General features: G+C 52.6%; 3 protein-coding genes across 3 annotated transcripts; all 3 read right to left on the bottom strand.

Moving 5' to 3' along the window:
* Nucleotides 1-1036: 1036 nt before the first annotated feature.
* On the bottom strand, nucleotides 1037-1879 carry LOC133214861 (hemoglobin subunit alpha-A). The gene is made up of 3 exons (XM_061358198.1): nucleotides 1720-1879; nucleotides 1371-1575; nucleotides 1037-1262 (listed from the first exon to the last, which is right to left on the bottom strand). Exons 1-3 carry the CDS (start codon nucleotides 1812-1814, stop codon nucleotides 1134-1136), a joined length of 429 nt encoding a protein of 142 aa, XP_061214182.1. The 5' UTR covers nucleotides 1815-1879; the 3' UTR covers nucleotides 1037-1133.
* Nucleotides 1880-7901: 6022 nt separating this feature from the next.
* On the bottom strand, nucleotides 7902-9069 carry LOC133214876 (hemoglobin subunit alpha-2). Its single transcript, XM_061358234.1, has 3 exons — nucleotides 8843-9069; nucleotides 8543-8747; nucleotides 7902-8077 (listed from the first exon to the last, which is right to left on the bottom strand). The coding sequence occupies exons 1-3, from the start codon at nucleotides 8932-8934 to the stop codon at nucleotides 7949-7951; spliced, it is 426 nt and encodes a 141-aa protein (XP_061214218.1). The 5' UTR covers nucleotides 8935-9069; the 3' UTR covers nucleotides 7902-7948.
* A 2226-nt stretch (nucleotides 9070-11295) lies between these two features.
* On the bottom strand, nucleotides 11296-13554 carry LOC133214873 (hemoglobin subunit pi). Its single transcript, XM_061358232.1, has 3 exons — nucleotides 13385-13554; nucleotides 12140-12344; nucleotides 11296-11579 (listed from the first exon to the last, which is right to left on the bottom strand). The coding sequence occupies exons 1-3, from the start codon at nucleotides 13477-13479 to the stop codon at nucleotides 11451-11453; spliced, it is 429 nt and encodes a 142-aa protein (XP_061214216.1). The 5' UTR covers nucleotides 13480-13554; the 3' UTR covers nucleotides 11296-11450.
* Between the last annotated feature and the right edge of the window lie 344 nt (nucleotides 13555-13898).

Consider the following 13898-nt stretch of genomic DNA (forward strand, 5'->3'; position numbering starts at 1 on the left):
CACTGATGGTGACTGGAGCCCATGGGGCTAGGGCAAGTATGCAGGGCCAGTGGCAGCTTCAGCCTGGCTCTGTGTTTCGGCTGTACCAGCTGCCCTGGGCTTTCCTGAACCTTCCCCCCAGCACTGAGCCCCCCAGCTTGGCAGGGCTGGGGCAGTGTTACTCAGCACCTGGCAGGCTGCGGCCCCATGGCTATCTGCTGCTGCGTCTCCCACCACACCCATGGCTGGAAGAGACTCCACGTCTCCTTTATCATCAGCCCACAGCCCCCTGCACCGCAGCCACCCTGCTGCACGCTGCGATAAGGGCCAGAGGCTGCACAGACCCAGCACCGTGCTCCCGGTGCCGCTTCACTGCCCTGACACCCCCTGCCCTGCTGCCTATCTGAGCCCTGGCTGCTCCCCTTGCAGTGCCCATGCCCGCTGCCTCCCCCAGCCTGTCAGCTCCGCAGGGCCCCTGCAAAGTAACAACCCAAGAGTGCAGCACTAGGTGCGAAAAGTCCAGTGATGCCACATAGCCCTTTGTGCTAGGGATGCACAGAGAGATGTCCTTGTGCTTGGAGGTTCTCAGAGCATCCCCGCTGTGCTGTCTCATAGAGGGTCACAAGCACTGGGAGTCCCTGTACCCCACTGTCTCCCACAAGCACTTCCAGGAGGAGATGATATCCGATGGTTCAGCCTGAATTGGAAGTAAGGGGTGCACAGGGCTGATGGGGCAAGAGGGGATCTCAGTGAGGTGCTCTGGTGCGAAGACCAGCACAGGCTGGCGCTGCAGAGAGCTCCCAAGGGCCAGGCTCCAGCCACTCTCCCCAAGTCGTTCCCCTGCAACAGTACCTGGAAATGCCCTGCTTTTCCCAGACCCCACAGCTGGGAAAAGCAGCCCCACCACCCTGCAAACACTGCCTCCTTTCAGAGACAGCAAAACCAGAGCCCATTTCCTCTGTGTGCCCACCTGGAAGGGGAGACCCTCGGTTCAGACCCGAAGCAGATCCCTCCCATTCCCTCCTGGCAGGCAGGAACCAGAGCAGGACACCAGGGCTGGAGCACAAATGCAACAGATTTTATTTCAGATCATTTGTCTGCTTGCTGTTGGAGGCTGGCAGTGGATCGGGTCCAGCTCTAGCTGTGGTGCCGTCTTAACGGTACTTGGCAGTCAGCACAGTGCCCACGGCGCACAGGAACTTGTCCAGGGAAGCGTGGACCTCCGGGGTCAGGACAGAGGGGTTGTGGATGGCCACCACCACCAGGAAGCATTGGCCCAGCAGCTGAAAGACAAAGGAGAAGGGATAAGGGGGTGAGATGAGGGGGTGAGGCGAGGTGAGATGAGGGGGTGCAGGTGGGAGCCAGGCTGGTCACTTTGAAGTGATGCTCACTTTGAAGTTGACAGGGTCCACGCGGAGCTTTTGGGCGTGGAGGTCGCTGAGCTTGGAGAGGGCAGTCGCGATGTCATCAATGTTGTTGGCAGCCTCGACCAGTGCGGCTGCCACCTTCTTGCCGTGCGCCTTGACCTGAGCAGAGCCTGGGCTCACGTCAAAGTGGGGGAAGTAGGTCTTGGTCTGGGGGTAGGTGGCGAACATCCTGGGGAACAGAGGGATGATGTCAGGGATAGATGAGACAGGGACATGGAGGCCTGGAACAGTTGTGGAGGGCAAGAGGACATGGGCAGATGGGAGGGAGTGGAGGAGAGGCAGGAGAGGGTACGACAAGGGGGACGGCACGTACCTCTCTAGGGCCTCGGCGCCATACTCGTCGGCATGGCCGGTGATTTTGGAGAAGACGCCCTTCACGTTGGTCTTGTCGCTCCCAGACAGCACCATGGTGACACCTCCGCGATGGCAGCCCCCAGCACGGGTGCCCCCGCCGGCCGCCGCCGCCCTTATATGCTGTACCGGGGCACCGCCCGCCCCCCGGCCCGCCCCGCTCCTGGCCCCGTTCCTGGCCCCGTTCCTGCCCCGCTGGACCCCGGCCAGCGCCGCACCCCGCTCCCCCCGCGGCACCGCACCGGCACCGGGCCCGGCGGGGGAGTCTCTGCCCCCTGGCACCAGCTGGGGTGTGGGTCCGCATCAGTGCAAGCGGGATGGCCCGTGCCCTCTGGTGCAGGCTGGCTGCGGGGTTAGGCTTAGGTTAGGGTCTGTGCTGGCTAGGGGGGAACAGTGTGTGTCCTCCCTCCCGGCGCAGGCTGGGTTCGGGGCTCAGGTCCCCTGAGCTGCCGGCAGCTCTGGCACAGACGGGATGTGTGCTGGCAGGGTGCTGAGGACAGCGGTGTGGGGCTGTGCCTTCAATAGTGCCTGTGCTCCACAGCCTGAGCCTGCCCAGCGGCCCAGCACCCACACATGGATCCGCGAGCATCTGCACGGGAGACGGCTTCCACGCACACATGTGAACTGCTTCATACACACACTGCAGCTAACACAGCCCCTGCATGTGCACCATCCTTGCTTACACACACCCTGACAGACAGCCTGGCCCCTGTGCACGCAGCCACTCAGCCATGCTGCCCCACTGCACCTACTGCTCTTGTTCCCTCAGTGTACCCCAAAGTGTGTGCCCTTTTCACCCCCTGCTCCCCGAACCCCAGTCACATCCCTTTGCACACAGATCCTGGAGCTCTCCTACTGCAGCCCTCTCTCCTGCACATGTGTTGTGCTGGTCCCAGTGCTGTGAGGGACCGGGTGACCCTGAATCCTGGGAAAAGGGAACACTTGGTAGGACCATGGGAATCACTGCCTGCACCGATGCAAGCACTGGCAGGAGGAGCTGACAGTCAGGGAAGGAAGGCACGCAGGTCCCAGCAGCCCTGGTGAGCCCTGTGTGCCCCAAATGATGACGGCAAGACAATAAGGGCAAGGAAGATGAGGATGTGAGGAAGATGAGGACAGTGAGAGGGCCTGAGATGCCTCCAGTAGGCTCAAGAGGTGGCGCAGGCAGGCAGGGGACAGTTCACACCCGTGTTTCCTCCATGGCCGATGGTTCTTATCATTTGTGTTTGGGGGAGATTAGCTCTAGCTGGCACCATTTCGGAGCAGGGAAGGAGGGAGGATGGGGTGAGGAGGGGCATGGGGGGGGCTGATCTTCTTGGAAGCAGAGACCAGGAAAACATCTGTGGGGGCAGCGATGTGCATGCTTCAGGGGACAAACTGCAAAGGCAGAAGAGCCCTTCGGACTAGCGGCACAAGGATAAATGGATGGGTGTAAATGGACATGAAGACTCAGGGATGTAGACTAGGATATGTGTGAGGATGGAGGGAAAGTGCTTTGGGCTCATGAGTGCCTTTGCAGGAGCATGGGTGAGTGTAGTCCAGGGAACCCATGCACCCAGCACCCCACTGCTGCTTGCACTTGGCCACTGGGGGCACCTCTCTCCTGATGCACCATCTCCCACCGGTCAGGAATGCTCATCTCCTCCCTCTGGTGTCACACACAGAGCAGCCCCAGGGCTACTTTAGTTCCTTGTAACCCATCAGCTGCGATCTAAAGCCAATCGGCTTTTTAATTCAGGCTCCAAACCCCAGAGACCACTGTGCTGTGCCGGACTGCAGCTGTGCCTGCCCCACTGCCACCCTGCCCATGTGCCAGGGGAAGAGCACACACCCCGGCTGGGTGTCAGTGGGGGTTTGTGGCTCAGGGGCTTGAGCCCAGTAACAGTGTGCTTCATGGTCTGTAGTGGACTTATTTCACTCCATGAACTTGTCTCATTGCTTTAGGAGCTCATACAGGCATTTCGCTCCCACAGCATCCCCCGTGAAGTCCTACACAACCCTTGTGATAGATGGAGCCAGGAAGGATTCATCCTATGCCCCCAGATAATCCTTCAAGGGGATTTGACATTTGATTTAGCCCAACTGTCCTGGGTTCAGCAGTAGGAATCATTTTTCTCCTCCTTAGTAGCTGGTGCAGTGCTGTGGTTTTGACTTTCAGCCTGGGAACAGCACTGATAACACCGATGGTTTCAGTTGATGCTCAGCAATGTTTACTCTGGTCAAAGACTTTTCTGAGTCTCATGCTCTGCCAGGGAGGAGGGGAAGCTGGGAGGAAGCAGAGACAGGACACCTGACCCAAACCAACCAAAGAGGTATTCCATACCACAGCACGTCATGCCCAGTATAGAAACTGGGGGCAGTTACCCGGAAGGCCCAGATCACTGCTCTGGTTGGGCTGGGTATCGGTTGGCGGGTGGTAGCAGTTGTATTCTCTTCCCTTGTTATTTCCCTTATCATTACTATTATTGGTGACAGCAGCAGTGGTTTGTGTTATACCTTAGTTACTGGACTGCTCTTGTCTCAACCTGTGGAAGTCACATTCCTTTGATTCTCCTCCCCTCCCTCTGGGAGCAGGGGGAGGAAGGGGGGGAGTGAGTGAGTGGCTGTATGGTTCTGAGTTACCGGCTGGGCTTAAACCAAGACAGTTCTTTGTGATGCCCAACGTGGGGCGTGAAGGGTTGAGATAAGGACAGATCTGACGGGAGTGTGTCTAATCGTATTTGTGATAACCATTTATTGTTTCAGATTAATACTCACTCCTCACAATGCTGATTTATTGGCTCTCAAAGTTGTCACTCTTGATCTCAGAGTTTTAGCATGTCATACCTTATTTACAGATGGTATTTGCTGTCTTAGTGTTTATCAGCTGGGCTAAGGTTATTGTTTTGCTGTACTTCATGGCAATGGCTTGTAATATAGTAGACTCATTGATCATGAATCTGGGCTGGTATATGTTCCCAGTGTGGTCATCACCTCTATACTTTGGGAGGTGTATAATGGAAGTGTTTAGCAATTACACATCTTTTTTTTCCTCCTCAAACGGTCCGTCTGTGAAGGAGACATTCTCTCACACCCTCTGCTCCTCCACCAGACTATTTACAGTGGGAGTAGATTCTGGAATATTTAAAGATCCTCGATATCCTTTCAATGCCCTTGAAAGGATATTTCTCATCTGGTCGATGAGAAAATTAACATGATCTGACTTCAGTGTGCGCTTGCAGACCAGAAAGCAACTGTACCCTGGGCTGTGTCAAAAGGAGCGTGACCAGCAGGTCGAAGGAGGTGATCCTGCCCCTTTGCTCTTGTGAGACCTCACTTGGAGTATTGTGTGCAGTTCTGGTGTCCTCAACATAAAAAGGACATGGAACTGTTGGAACAAGTCCAGAGAAGGGCCACGAGGATGATCAGGGGACTGGAGCTCCTCCTGTATGAAGGTAGTCTGAGGAAGTTGGGGCTGTTGAGCCTGGACAAGAGAAGGCTGCGTGGAGACCTCATAGCAGCCTTCCGGTATCTGAAGGGGGCCTATAGGGATGCTGGGGATGGACTCTTCATTAGGGACTGTAGTGACAGGACAAGGGGTAACAGATTAAAACTTAAACAGGGGAAGTTTAGATTGGATATAAGGAAGAAATTCTTTCCTGTTAGGGTGGTGAGGCACTGGAATAGGTTGCGCAGGGAGGTTGTGAATGCTCCATCCCTGGCAGTGTTCAAGGCCAGGTTGGATGAAGCCTTGTGTGATATGGTTTAGTGTGAGGTGTCCCTGCCCATGGCAGGGGGAGTGGAGCTAGATGATCTTAAGGTCCTTTCCAACCCTAACTATTCTATGATTCTATGAAAGCACCCTGCTCCTCTTGCTGGGAACCAGCTTTTTGCTGCCTCTGCTCTCTCTGTTTTTGTTTTGGCCACACCACCCTGAAAACACCTGATCTTGTCCAATTGTGGAAGCTAAGCAGGGTCCAGCTCAAGTCTTGTCCAGGATTAGATGACGATGTAGGAGGACCACCAAGAGATTTTCCCTGAGAGTCATGAGTGGCTGGGTGTGTGGGACAGGATGGGCAAGTATCTAGTCCAGTGGGCCCCTCCAGTGCTTTGGAAGTGTCGGAGATGGGAGGCAGCTGTATGGAGTCCCCGACAACAAGTTGCAGAAACTGCTGAAGGAGAGGGTGAATCGAGTCAGTTTGCCAAGGTGAAAGCCATCCAGCCGGCCCTGGACACTGCTGAACGAGAAAAGTGGCCAGTACTTTATCCCTATACTGACTCATGGATGGTGGGAAATGCCCTGTGGGAGTGGTTGCAGCAATGGAAGCAGAGCAACTGGCAACGCAGAGGTAAACCCATCTGGGCTGCTGCACTGTGGAAAGATATCCCTGCTTGGGTGCAGAACCTGGTGGTGAAGGTATGCCATGTAGATGCCAATGTACCCAAGAGTCAGGCCACTGAGGAACACCAGAACAACCAACAAGTGGATAAAGCTGCTAACATTGAAGTGGCTCAGATGGACTCAGATTGGCAAGATAAGGGTGAATTATTTTTGGCCTGGTGGGCCCATGACACTTCAGGCCATCAGGGCAGAGATGCAACATACAGATGGGCTCGTGACTGAAGGGTGGATTTAACAATGGACACTATTGCCCAGGTTATTCATGAGTGTGAAACATGTGCTGCAATTAAGCCAAACGGTTAAAGCCTCTCTGGTATGGAGGATGATGGCTGAAGTACAAACATGGGGAGGCCTGGCAGACTGATTATATCACACTCCCACCAACCCACCAATGCAAGCGCCATGTGCTTACCATGGTGGAGGCTACCACAGCATGGCTGGAAACACATGCTGTGCCCCACGCCACTGCACAGAACACTACCCTGGGCCTTCAGAAAGAAATCTTGGGGCGACACAGCACCCCAGAGTGAACTGAGTCAGACAATGGGATTCATTTCCGGAACAACATTACAGACACTTGGGCCAAAGAGCATGGCACTGAGTGGGTATATCACATCCCCTACCATGCACCAGCCTCTGGGAAAATCAAATGGTACAATGGGCTGTTAAAAACTATACTGAGAGCAATGGGTGGGGGAACTTTCAAACACTGGGATACACATTTACCAAAAGCCACCTGGTTGGTCAACACCAGAGGATCTGCCAAGAGGGCTGGGCCAGCCCAGTCAGACCTTTTACATACTGTAGAAGGGGATAAAGTTCCTGTGGTGCACAGAAAGAGTTTGGTGGGGAAGACAGTCTGGGTTATTCCTGCTTCAGGTAAAGGCAAACCCACTTATGGGATTGCTTTTGCTCAGGGACCTGGATATACTTGATGAGTAATGCGGGAAGATGGGGAAGTCAGATGTATAACTCAAGGGGATTTCATTTTAGGGGAAAAAAAAGCCAATGAATTCAATTGTATGCTGTTGCCTGCTATGTAGCACTTTTATAGCCCACCAACTAGATGTCTTCAGGTCACCAATGACTGGCCTTGACTTTCCTCCAACCATCATCCCAACAGAGAATGAGCTTTGATGAAACCAGACAAGTTCTGAGGTGTCATCAGCAGGCAACGATGCAACACTGCACACAGCCTCTCCTGCTCTGAAAGATTGCTGCAAAAGATGGAGCCCAACATCATGGACCGGATGGACTCAGCAGATTTATAGGGATTGGTCCACAAGCTAAGGAATGATCTCTCTCTCTCTTTGTGTGTGTGGATGTATATATATATATATATATGAGACAAGAGTGATGGTATATTGAAAAATGTGAGATCTGAGCATGACGTGAATGGTATGGAATAAGGCGTAAATACTGTCCTGGGTTCAGCAGTAGCAGTCATTCTTCTCCTTCCCCCACACTCCCCAGAGGGATGCAGGCATAGCAAGGTGAGAGGCTGAGCTGCACTCCATGGCTCCTGCTACCAGCATCAGCCACATCCCATGCTAGGGCAGGGTGGAAGCAGGCAGGGCCTTGGGGGGGCACCCAGGAAGCCCATGGCCAATGCTGCTTCCCTGAACCCTGACCGGCCTCACCATCAGCTTTCTTCCTCTTCTTCTCCCTCCCTGCCTCCCTCTTTCCTTTCCTCCCTCTGGTGTGACCACTGAAACACTGCATCCTGCCCCAGCCCCCGGCCCCAGCACAGACAGACATAGTGCTGCAGCAGAATTGTCTTTATTGATGGCACCCGTGCGCAGGTGGCAGCTCATCTGTACTTCTCAGCCAGCACGGAGGCCACGGCAGACAGGAACTTGTCAAAGGCAGCGTGCACCTCGGGGGTGTAGTCCTTGCCCAGGTGCACAGACAGCACCACCTGGAAGCACTGCGACAGCAGCTGCAAGGCAAAACAAGGCTCAGCACTGCTGCTGTGGACCACATCCCCCTATCCCATCCCTGTCCCCCTTCCTCCATCCCTGTTTCCCTGTCCCACTTCCTCCATCCCTGCTCCCCTGTCCCCCTTTCCCTATCCCTGGTCCCCTGTCCTCCTTCCTCCAACCCCGGTCCCCTGTCCCTCTTTCCCTATCCCTGGTCCCCTCTCCATATTCCTCCATCCCTGCTCCCCTGTCCCCCTTTCCCTATCCCTGGTCCCCTGTCCTCCTTCCTCCAACCCTGGTCCCCTGTCCCCCTTTCCCTATCCCACTCCCCTGTCCTCCTTCCTCCAACCCCAGTCCCCTGTCCCTCTGTCCCTATCCCTGGTCTCCTCTCCCTATTCCTCCATCCCTGGTCCCCTCTCCCTATTCCTCCATCCCTGGTCCCCTGTCCCCCTTTCCCTATGCCTGGTCCCCTGTCCCCCGCCTGCCTTGAAGTTGATGGGGTCGACACGCAGGCTGTAGGCGTGCAGGTTGCTGAGCTCAGACAGGGCCTGGCTGAGGTTGTCCAGGTTCTTGGCAGCATTGGCCAAGGCGGTTGCCACCTTCTTGCCATGGTTGCGGATCTGGTCAGAGCCATGTTGCAGGTCGAAGTGGGGGAAGTAGGTCTTGGTCTGGGGGTAGGTGATGAACATCCTGCCGGAGCCGGATGATCAGTGCCACTGATTCCCCACACCAACCCCGGTGGGGCTCCCACCCACCCGCCCCTGCCCATGGGGCCCGGCCTGCACCTCTCCAGGGCCTCGGTGCCGAACTGCTCCAGGTGGCTCGACGACCTCTCACAGACCTGCTGGATCAGCTTCTTGTCCTCAGCGGTCAGCATGGCGGCGGCTGGCAGAGGCAGGCAGCTCTCGGTGGCAGCCGTGTCCCCAGGGACACCCTCTTATAGCAGCCACCACCTCCGCCCTGGCCTTATCTTATCGGTGCGGAGGGGCGAGGGGCGAGGGGCGCCCTGGATGTGCAGCACTGGGCCCTGCCTTGGGGGGCCCTGACTGCCCTGGGGGGCCCAGCCCTGAGGGGGCCCCGGCTGCCCTGCCCTGCTCTGCCGCCTGCACCAGCCCCACACCAAGCTGCAGGCTGGAGGCAGCACCCAGCTGTGCTACCCCATGGTTAGCAGCAGCCACGGGCATGTCCTGAGGGTGCGAGCACATCCTCAAGCCTCCTGCTGAGATCCACTATTCCCCCATGTGGGCCATGTGTCGAGGTGGGTGCCACACATGTCCCTGGCCCCTCATGTCCTCCAGCCCCTCTCTGCCTGAAGCAGAGAGCCATGGACAAGCTCTCCTGGGTCGTGCTGGGAATCTGCCATGAGAAACACCATCTCTCTAGCAGCCCAGAGAAACCTGGGAGGGGAAGAGCCTCCTTTTTGGTGCATGCTCTTCCCAAAGTCTGTTCTGTGACACTTGTCAGGCCTGGGCTTCTTCCCTTCTTCCCACCCTGGCGTGTGCTCCTGCCTCTCACCAGAAACTCTGGGACATCCCACAGGTAGATGGTGATGGTCATGTCTTCCACTCAGCCTCTGTATGAAGCCATTGGCACAGCTTTGGGGTTAGGGACACACCAGATGCTGATGAGCACCTAAGCTGTGGATTTAAATGTTCAGGTGACACAAGACCCACAAAGGCAGAATGTTTTAAAACACGTGGTACGCTGGGTGACACATTTGGAGCAATTTGGTGGTTTCAGAGCTTCCACACCATCTCTCTCCCCCTTGCTCAAACACAGTCCCTGCAGCTTGTAAATGAGATGAGGATCACAGCTTGCAGTGCTAGTCCAGGCTGGTGGTCAGAATGTGCTTAAGACTTTGCACACACCTTTTTATATTAGAAGTCCTCTGAGAGAGACACGGGCAGTGAATGTATCCTGATAAATACCTTTCTTCACAGCAGCTCATATGGTGCTGTACTTCAGATTTGTGACCAAACCAGCCCTGATAACACCCTGTTGTTCCGGCTTTTGGGGAGCATCAGCACAGCATCAAGGCCATCTCTGCTTCTCACTGTGGCCTGCCAAGGAACAGATTTTTAGGTGTGCAATATGCTGGGAGGGGACACAACTGGGCAGATGACCCAAACTACCCAAAGAGGTATTTCATACAATGCAATGCCATGCTCAGCAATAAAAGGGAAAAGAGGGGGGCTCAGGGAGCTTTTTGGGGTTTACCCATCTTTTTGGCTCAGCAACGGGCTGAGCTGCCTTCAGGAGATGGTGGGTGGTTGCCTTTGCATCACCTGTTTTGTTTTCTTCCTTCTTCTGCCAGTTATCTTTCACTTATGAAACCATTATTTCTGTTCCCTTCTTTGTTTGATTGATTGTGACCCCCAACTTTTCTTGCTTTTATTCCTCCTTTCCTCTTCCCCTCATCCCATTGAGGGGGAGAAGTGAGTGAGCAACTATGTAGTGCTTAGCTGCCCAATGGGGTTAACCCACAACAGGTATGTATGGAGGATCCCTGTGGCCCCCAGGCTGACCATCAGTTTCATTCTTTTCCCTGTCACTTCTTTCCAGAGAAACCCTGGTTTCTGTGGTCCCAGAAATGCCATCAACACCGATCTGCAGTGGGCACTGGCATTCCCAAATTTCAAATGCTTGTAAAGTTTCATGTATAAAAACAAGAGATGCCAACCTGAGGGTATGGTCCCTTTACCAAACCTGTCTAGCAGGTGTGATAGCCCAAAGTGTTCATGAAGCACATTGGATACATTGCCCATACCCCATGGAGAGGAGCATGAGAAGACAATGCTCACCATCTTTCTGGGCACATCGCAATATATGGCAATGCAGGTTTTTTTCACAACAGGCTGTGATGGGTTTTGGATATGTCAAACAAAAAAGCCTGGATCCATTAAATATCCCAGGAGGGTAAAAGACTGTTTCCTGATTACCCTGGAAACAGTCTTTGGAAGATAGGCCTTGGTGAGCAGTAGTAATCACAGGGCTGTAGCTTGTTAGGAGTTTCTGCTCAATGTTATGTTGTTCCCACTGAACATGATGTTATGTTATGCTGTTCCCACTGAATTTACACAGCTTAGTACATGAATTAGTATATGAAGTCATTAGTCCATTAATTAGTAAATGAATTTACATTTAGTATTTTTTCTTTCATACTGTGTAGACATTTCAGAACACCCGTGCCAGAACAGTCAAGTCCAGGTAGAACACATGGAGATGAAAACACAGAGACTTTAGCCCACATTTGAATTATTTATTGGGTTTTGCAGATGACCGAGCCTCTGCATAGGGGATCTGAGAGGACTGCATAGGAAGGGGTGAAAACCCCAGGGCCTGGCAGCTGGGGTGCAGCATGGATGTGCATCCCTTATCCTCTGTGTAGGCCGTTTATCTGTACTTCTCAGTCAGAACAGAGGAAACACTGGACAGGAACTTGTCCCATGCAGCATGAACTTCTGGTGTGAAGTCATTGGGATAGCGAGCAGCCACAGAGCACAGGATACAGTGAGAAAGGAGCTGTAAGGGAAACCAGGATGAAATCCAGCATAATCAGTAACAGATGTCAGTCTAGGGGTCTGCAATGGGTCTTGGTCACAGTATGCTCTGGGGTGACAAGTATGTGTCCCAGCCAGATAGCACTGCTGCCTGATGTTATATATAAAAAAGCAGAGTTGCCTTTGGTGTAGGGCAGAAGGCACTGCCTGATTCCACTCTGCCTTCCAAATGCCCCTTCCTTTCTTCTACACCAAAGGGAAATGCAACAAAGTGGAAATGCTTAGAATTTGCTAAGACTTTGTTCAAGACAGGTGATAAAACCTGATGTGTGAGGGGGATTCATAAACTACAACAAAGGCAACAGAGACTTAAGTGCCTAACACAAACCATAGGAGCTAGACCAGATCTTTCATTAAGAGATCCAGTCTCAGGTTAAAAAATAGCTGGAGAATAAGCAGCAACATGAGTTGACAAGGCTGCACAGTGCAGCCAGGGATCGAGCTGCCATTAGCCGAAATTATATATGGTCTTTTATTCTGTGATAGCAGTTTTCATCCCTGAAAGTCTGCATGCTCACTTACCTTGAAGTTCACTGGGTCCACCCTGAGGATGTAAGCATGCAGCTCACTGAGCTTGGCCAAAGCACCTCTAATGTCCTCAATGTTCTTTACAGCCTCCCCAATGGCACTCATGACCTTGGAGCCATGACCACGAAGCTGAGCTGAGCCTTGGCTGAGATCAAAGTGAGGGAAGTAGGTTTTTGTCTGGGGGTAGCTGAAGAAAAGCCTGGGGGAGAACATGAGAATGAGATTGAGCAGTGGAAATGACATGCATGAGATGGCAAAACCTCAGAGCAAGTGCAATGTAAACCTGCCAGCTACAGAAGTACATTCTTCAGCGGTTGTAATATGGCTTTAGGAGCTTGAAGCTTGCATCAGGAAGGTCTTTCTGCTCTTAACCTTCTTCTGCAGTACATACAGATTAGACAGCGGGCTAATCTGTATGTACTAGAGAAGAATGACATGCAAAAATAAATTACAACTCAATGTATTTTTGTTTGGTTTAAATAAATAATGGCCCACAAATTATTACTACATTTTTTATATTACATTGTAAACCAGTCTGCAGGACCTTCAAACTAATACAAGCTGAATGAATCAGAATTGATATGAATGGTACTCAGAACCCTGGAAGGAGTATCACAGTGCTTTATATTGAGCTGTAAATAACACTTAAATAACTTTGAATAATATAACTTCTGAATAACTTCCAGGCTGTTATCCCTTTAGTGCCAGCTTCCTTAATTTGTATGAATTTTGGATTACTGCGCTATACTTCACGCAATGGGTCCAGTTGCCTTGTTTCCTAACAGTTTGTTACTTATCACTGGAACAATGAAACATGAGTACCCCGTGAATTTAGTGGATGGTTATTCTCTAAATGCCCAGAAATTGCAAGAGAAAGCACATCACTTGTACAATAAACCACTTCAAGTGCATTTCTGAACAGAGATAACCCTGTTTCAGGACTGAATATGAATGGCTTTGAATTCCTTGCCAGGGCTCCTGGCTATGAATTATTCTGAATTGCTGTAATGAGAAATAAACCTATAAAATTGCTTAGAAAAATACGTTTTGCTGTGAGATTTTGAAGCATTTTGTAACACAAATATAATTCCATATAATTCCATACCAAACAACATAGGTACCATCCACCAGCTCTCACCAGTCCCAGTGTGCTCTCACTCATGCAAGTTTTACACGAGGTGCGTTCTAATAGCAAAGCCAAAGGAGGCACCCTTTTCAGAGGAGTTTTGGGGGACTTACCTCTCCAGTGATTCTGCCCCAATGGCATCGGCTTGGGCGGCAGCCTTTGCCCAGATGGTGACCACGGCAGCCTTGTCAGCTTGAGTCAGCGTCATCGTGCAGGAGGATGCAGGCTCGGTCTCCTTGCGATGGATGCTCAGAGCGGGTTTGGACTCATCACCCTGGCAGCCCTGGTTATAAAGAGGAAGGGGAGAGTGGATGTTGGCGCCTGCCCACACTCATTGGTCACTCCAGAGGTCCACCCATGGAGGTGGGAGACTCTTATCGCCCCGCAAACCCATGTCTGTTTCGGCAAGGGTCAGTGCACTGGCCTCCTTGCTTGATGGCGTTATCAGCTTCTTGCTTCTTAACATAATGGCCGTGTGGTCTGTAGAAATTGTCTGGACACATATTGATACATGAACAGAGAGATAATGCTGGAAAATTCCATTGATGAAGCATTAGGACACACCTTTAAGCTAAGGACCATATGGACTTCAAGCATGCTAAGGAGCTTGGAGAAATATCTGTATTT

The sequence above is a fragment of the Neopsephotus bourkii genome, unplaced genomic scaffold (genome assembly GCF_033783945.1).
Source record: "Neopsephotus bourkii isolate Nb327-2 ecotype Australia unplaced genomic scaffold, CSIRO-AGI_Nbou_v1 NB_940, whole genome shotgun sequence".
NCBI classification, from domain to species: domain Eukaryota; kingdom Metazoa; phylum Chordata; class Aves; order Psittaciformes; family Psittacidae; genus Neopsephotus; species Neopsephotus bourkii.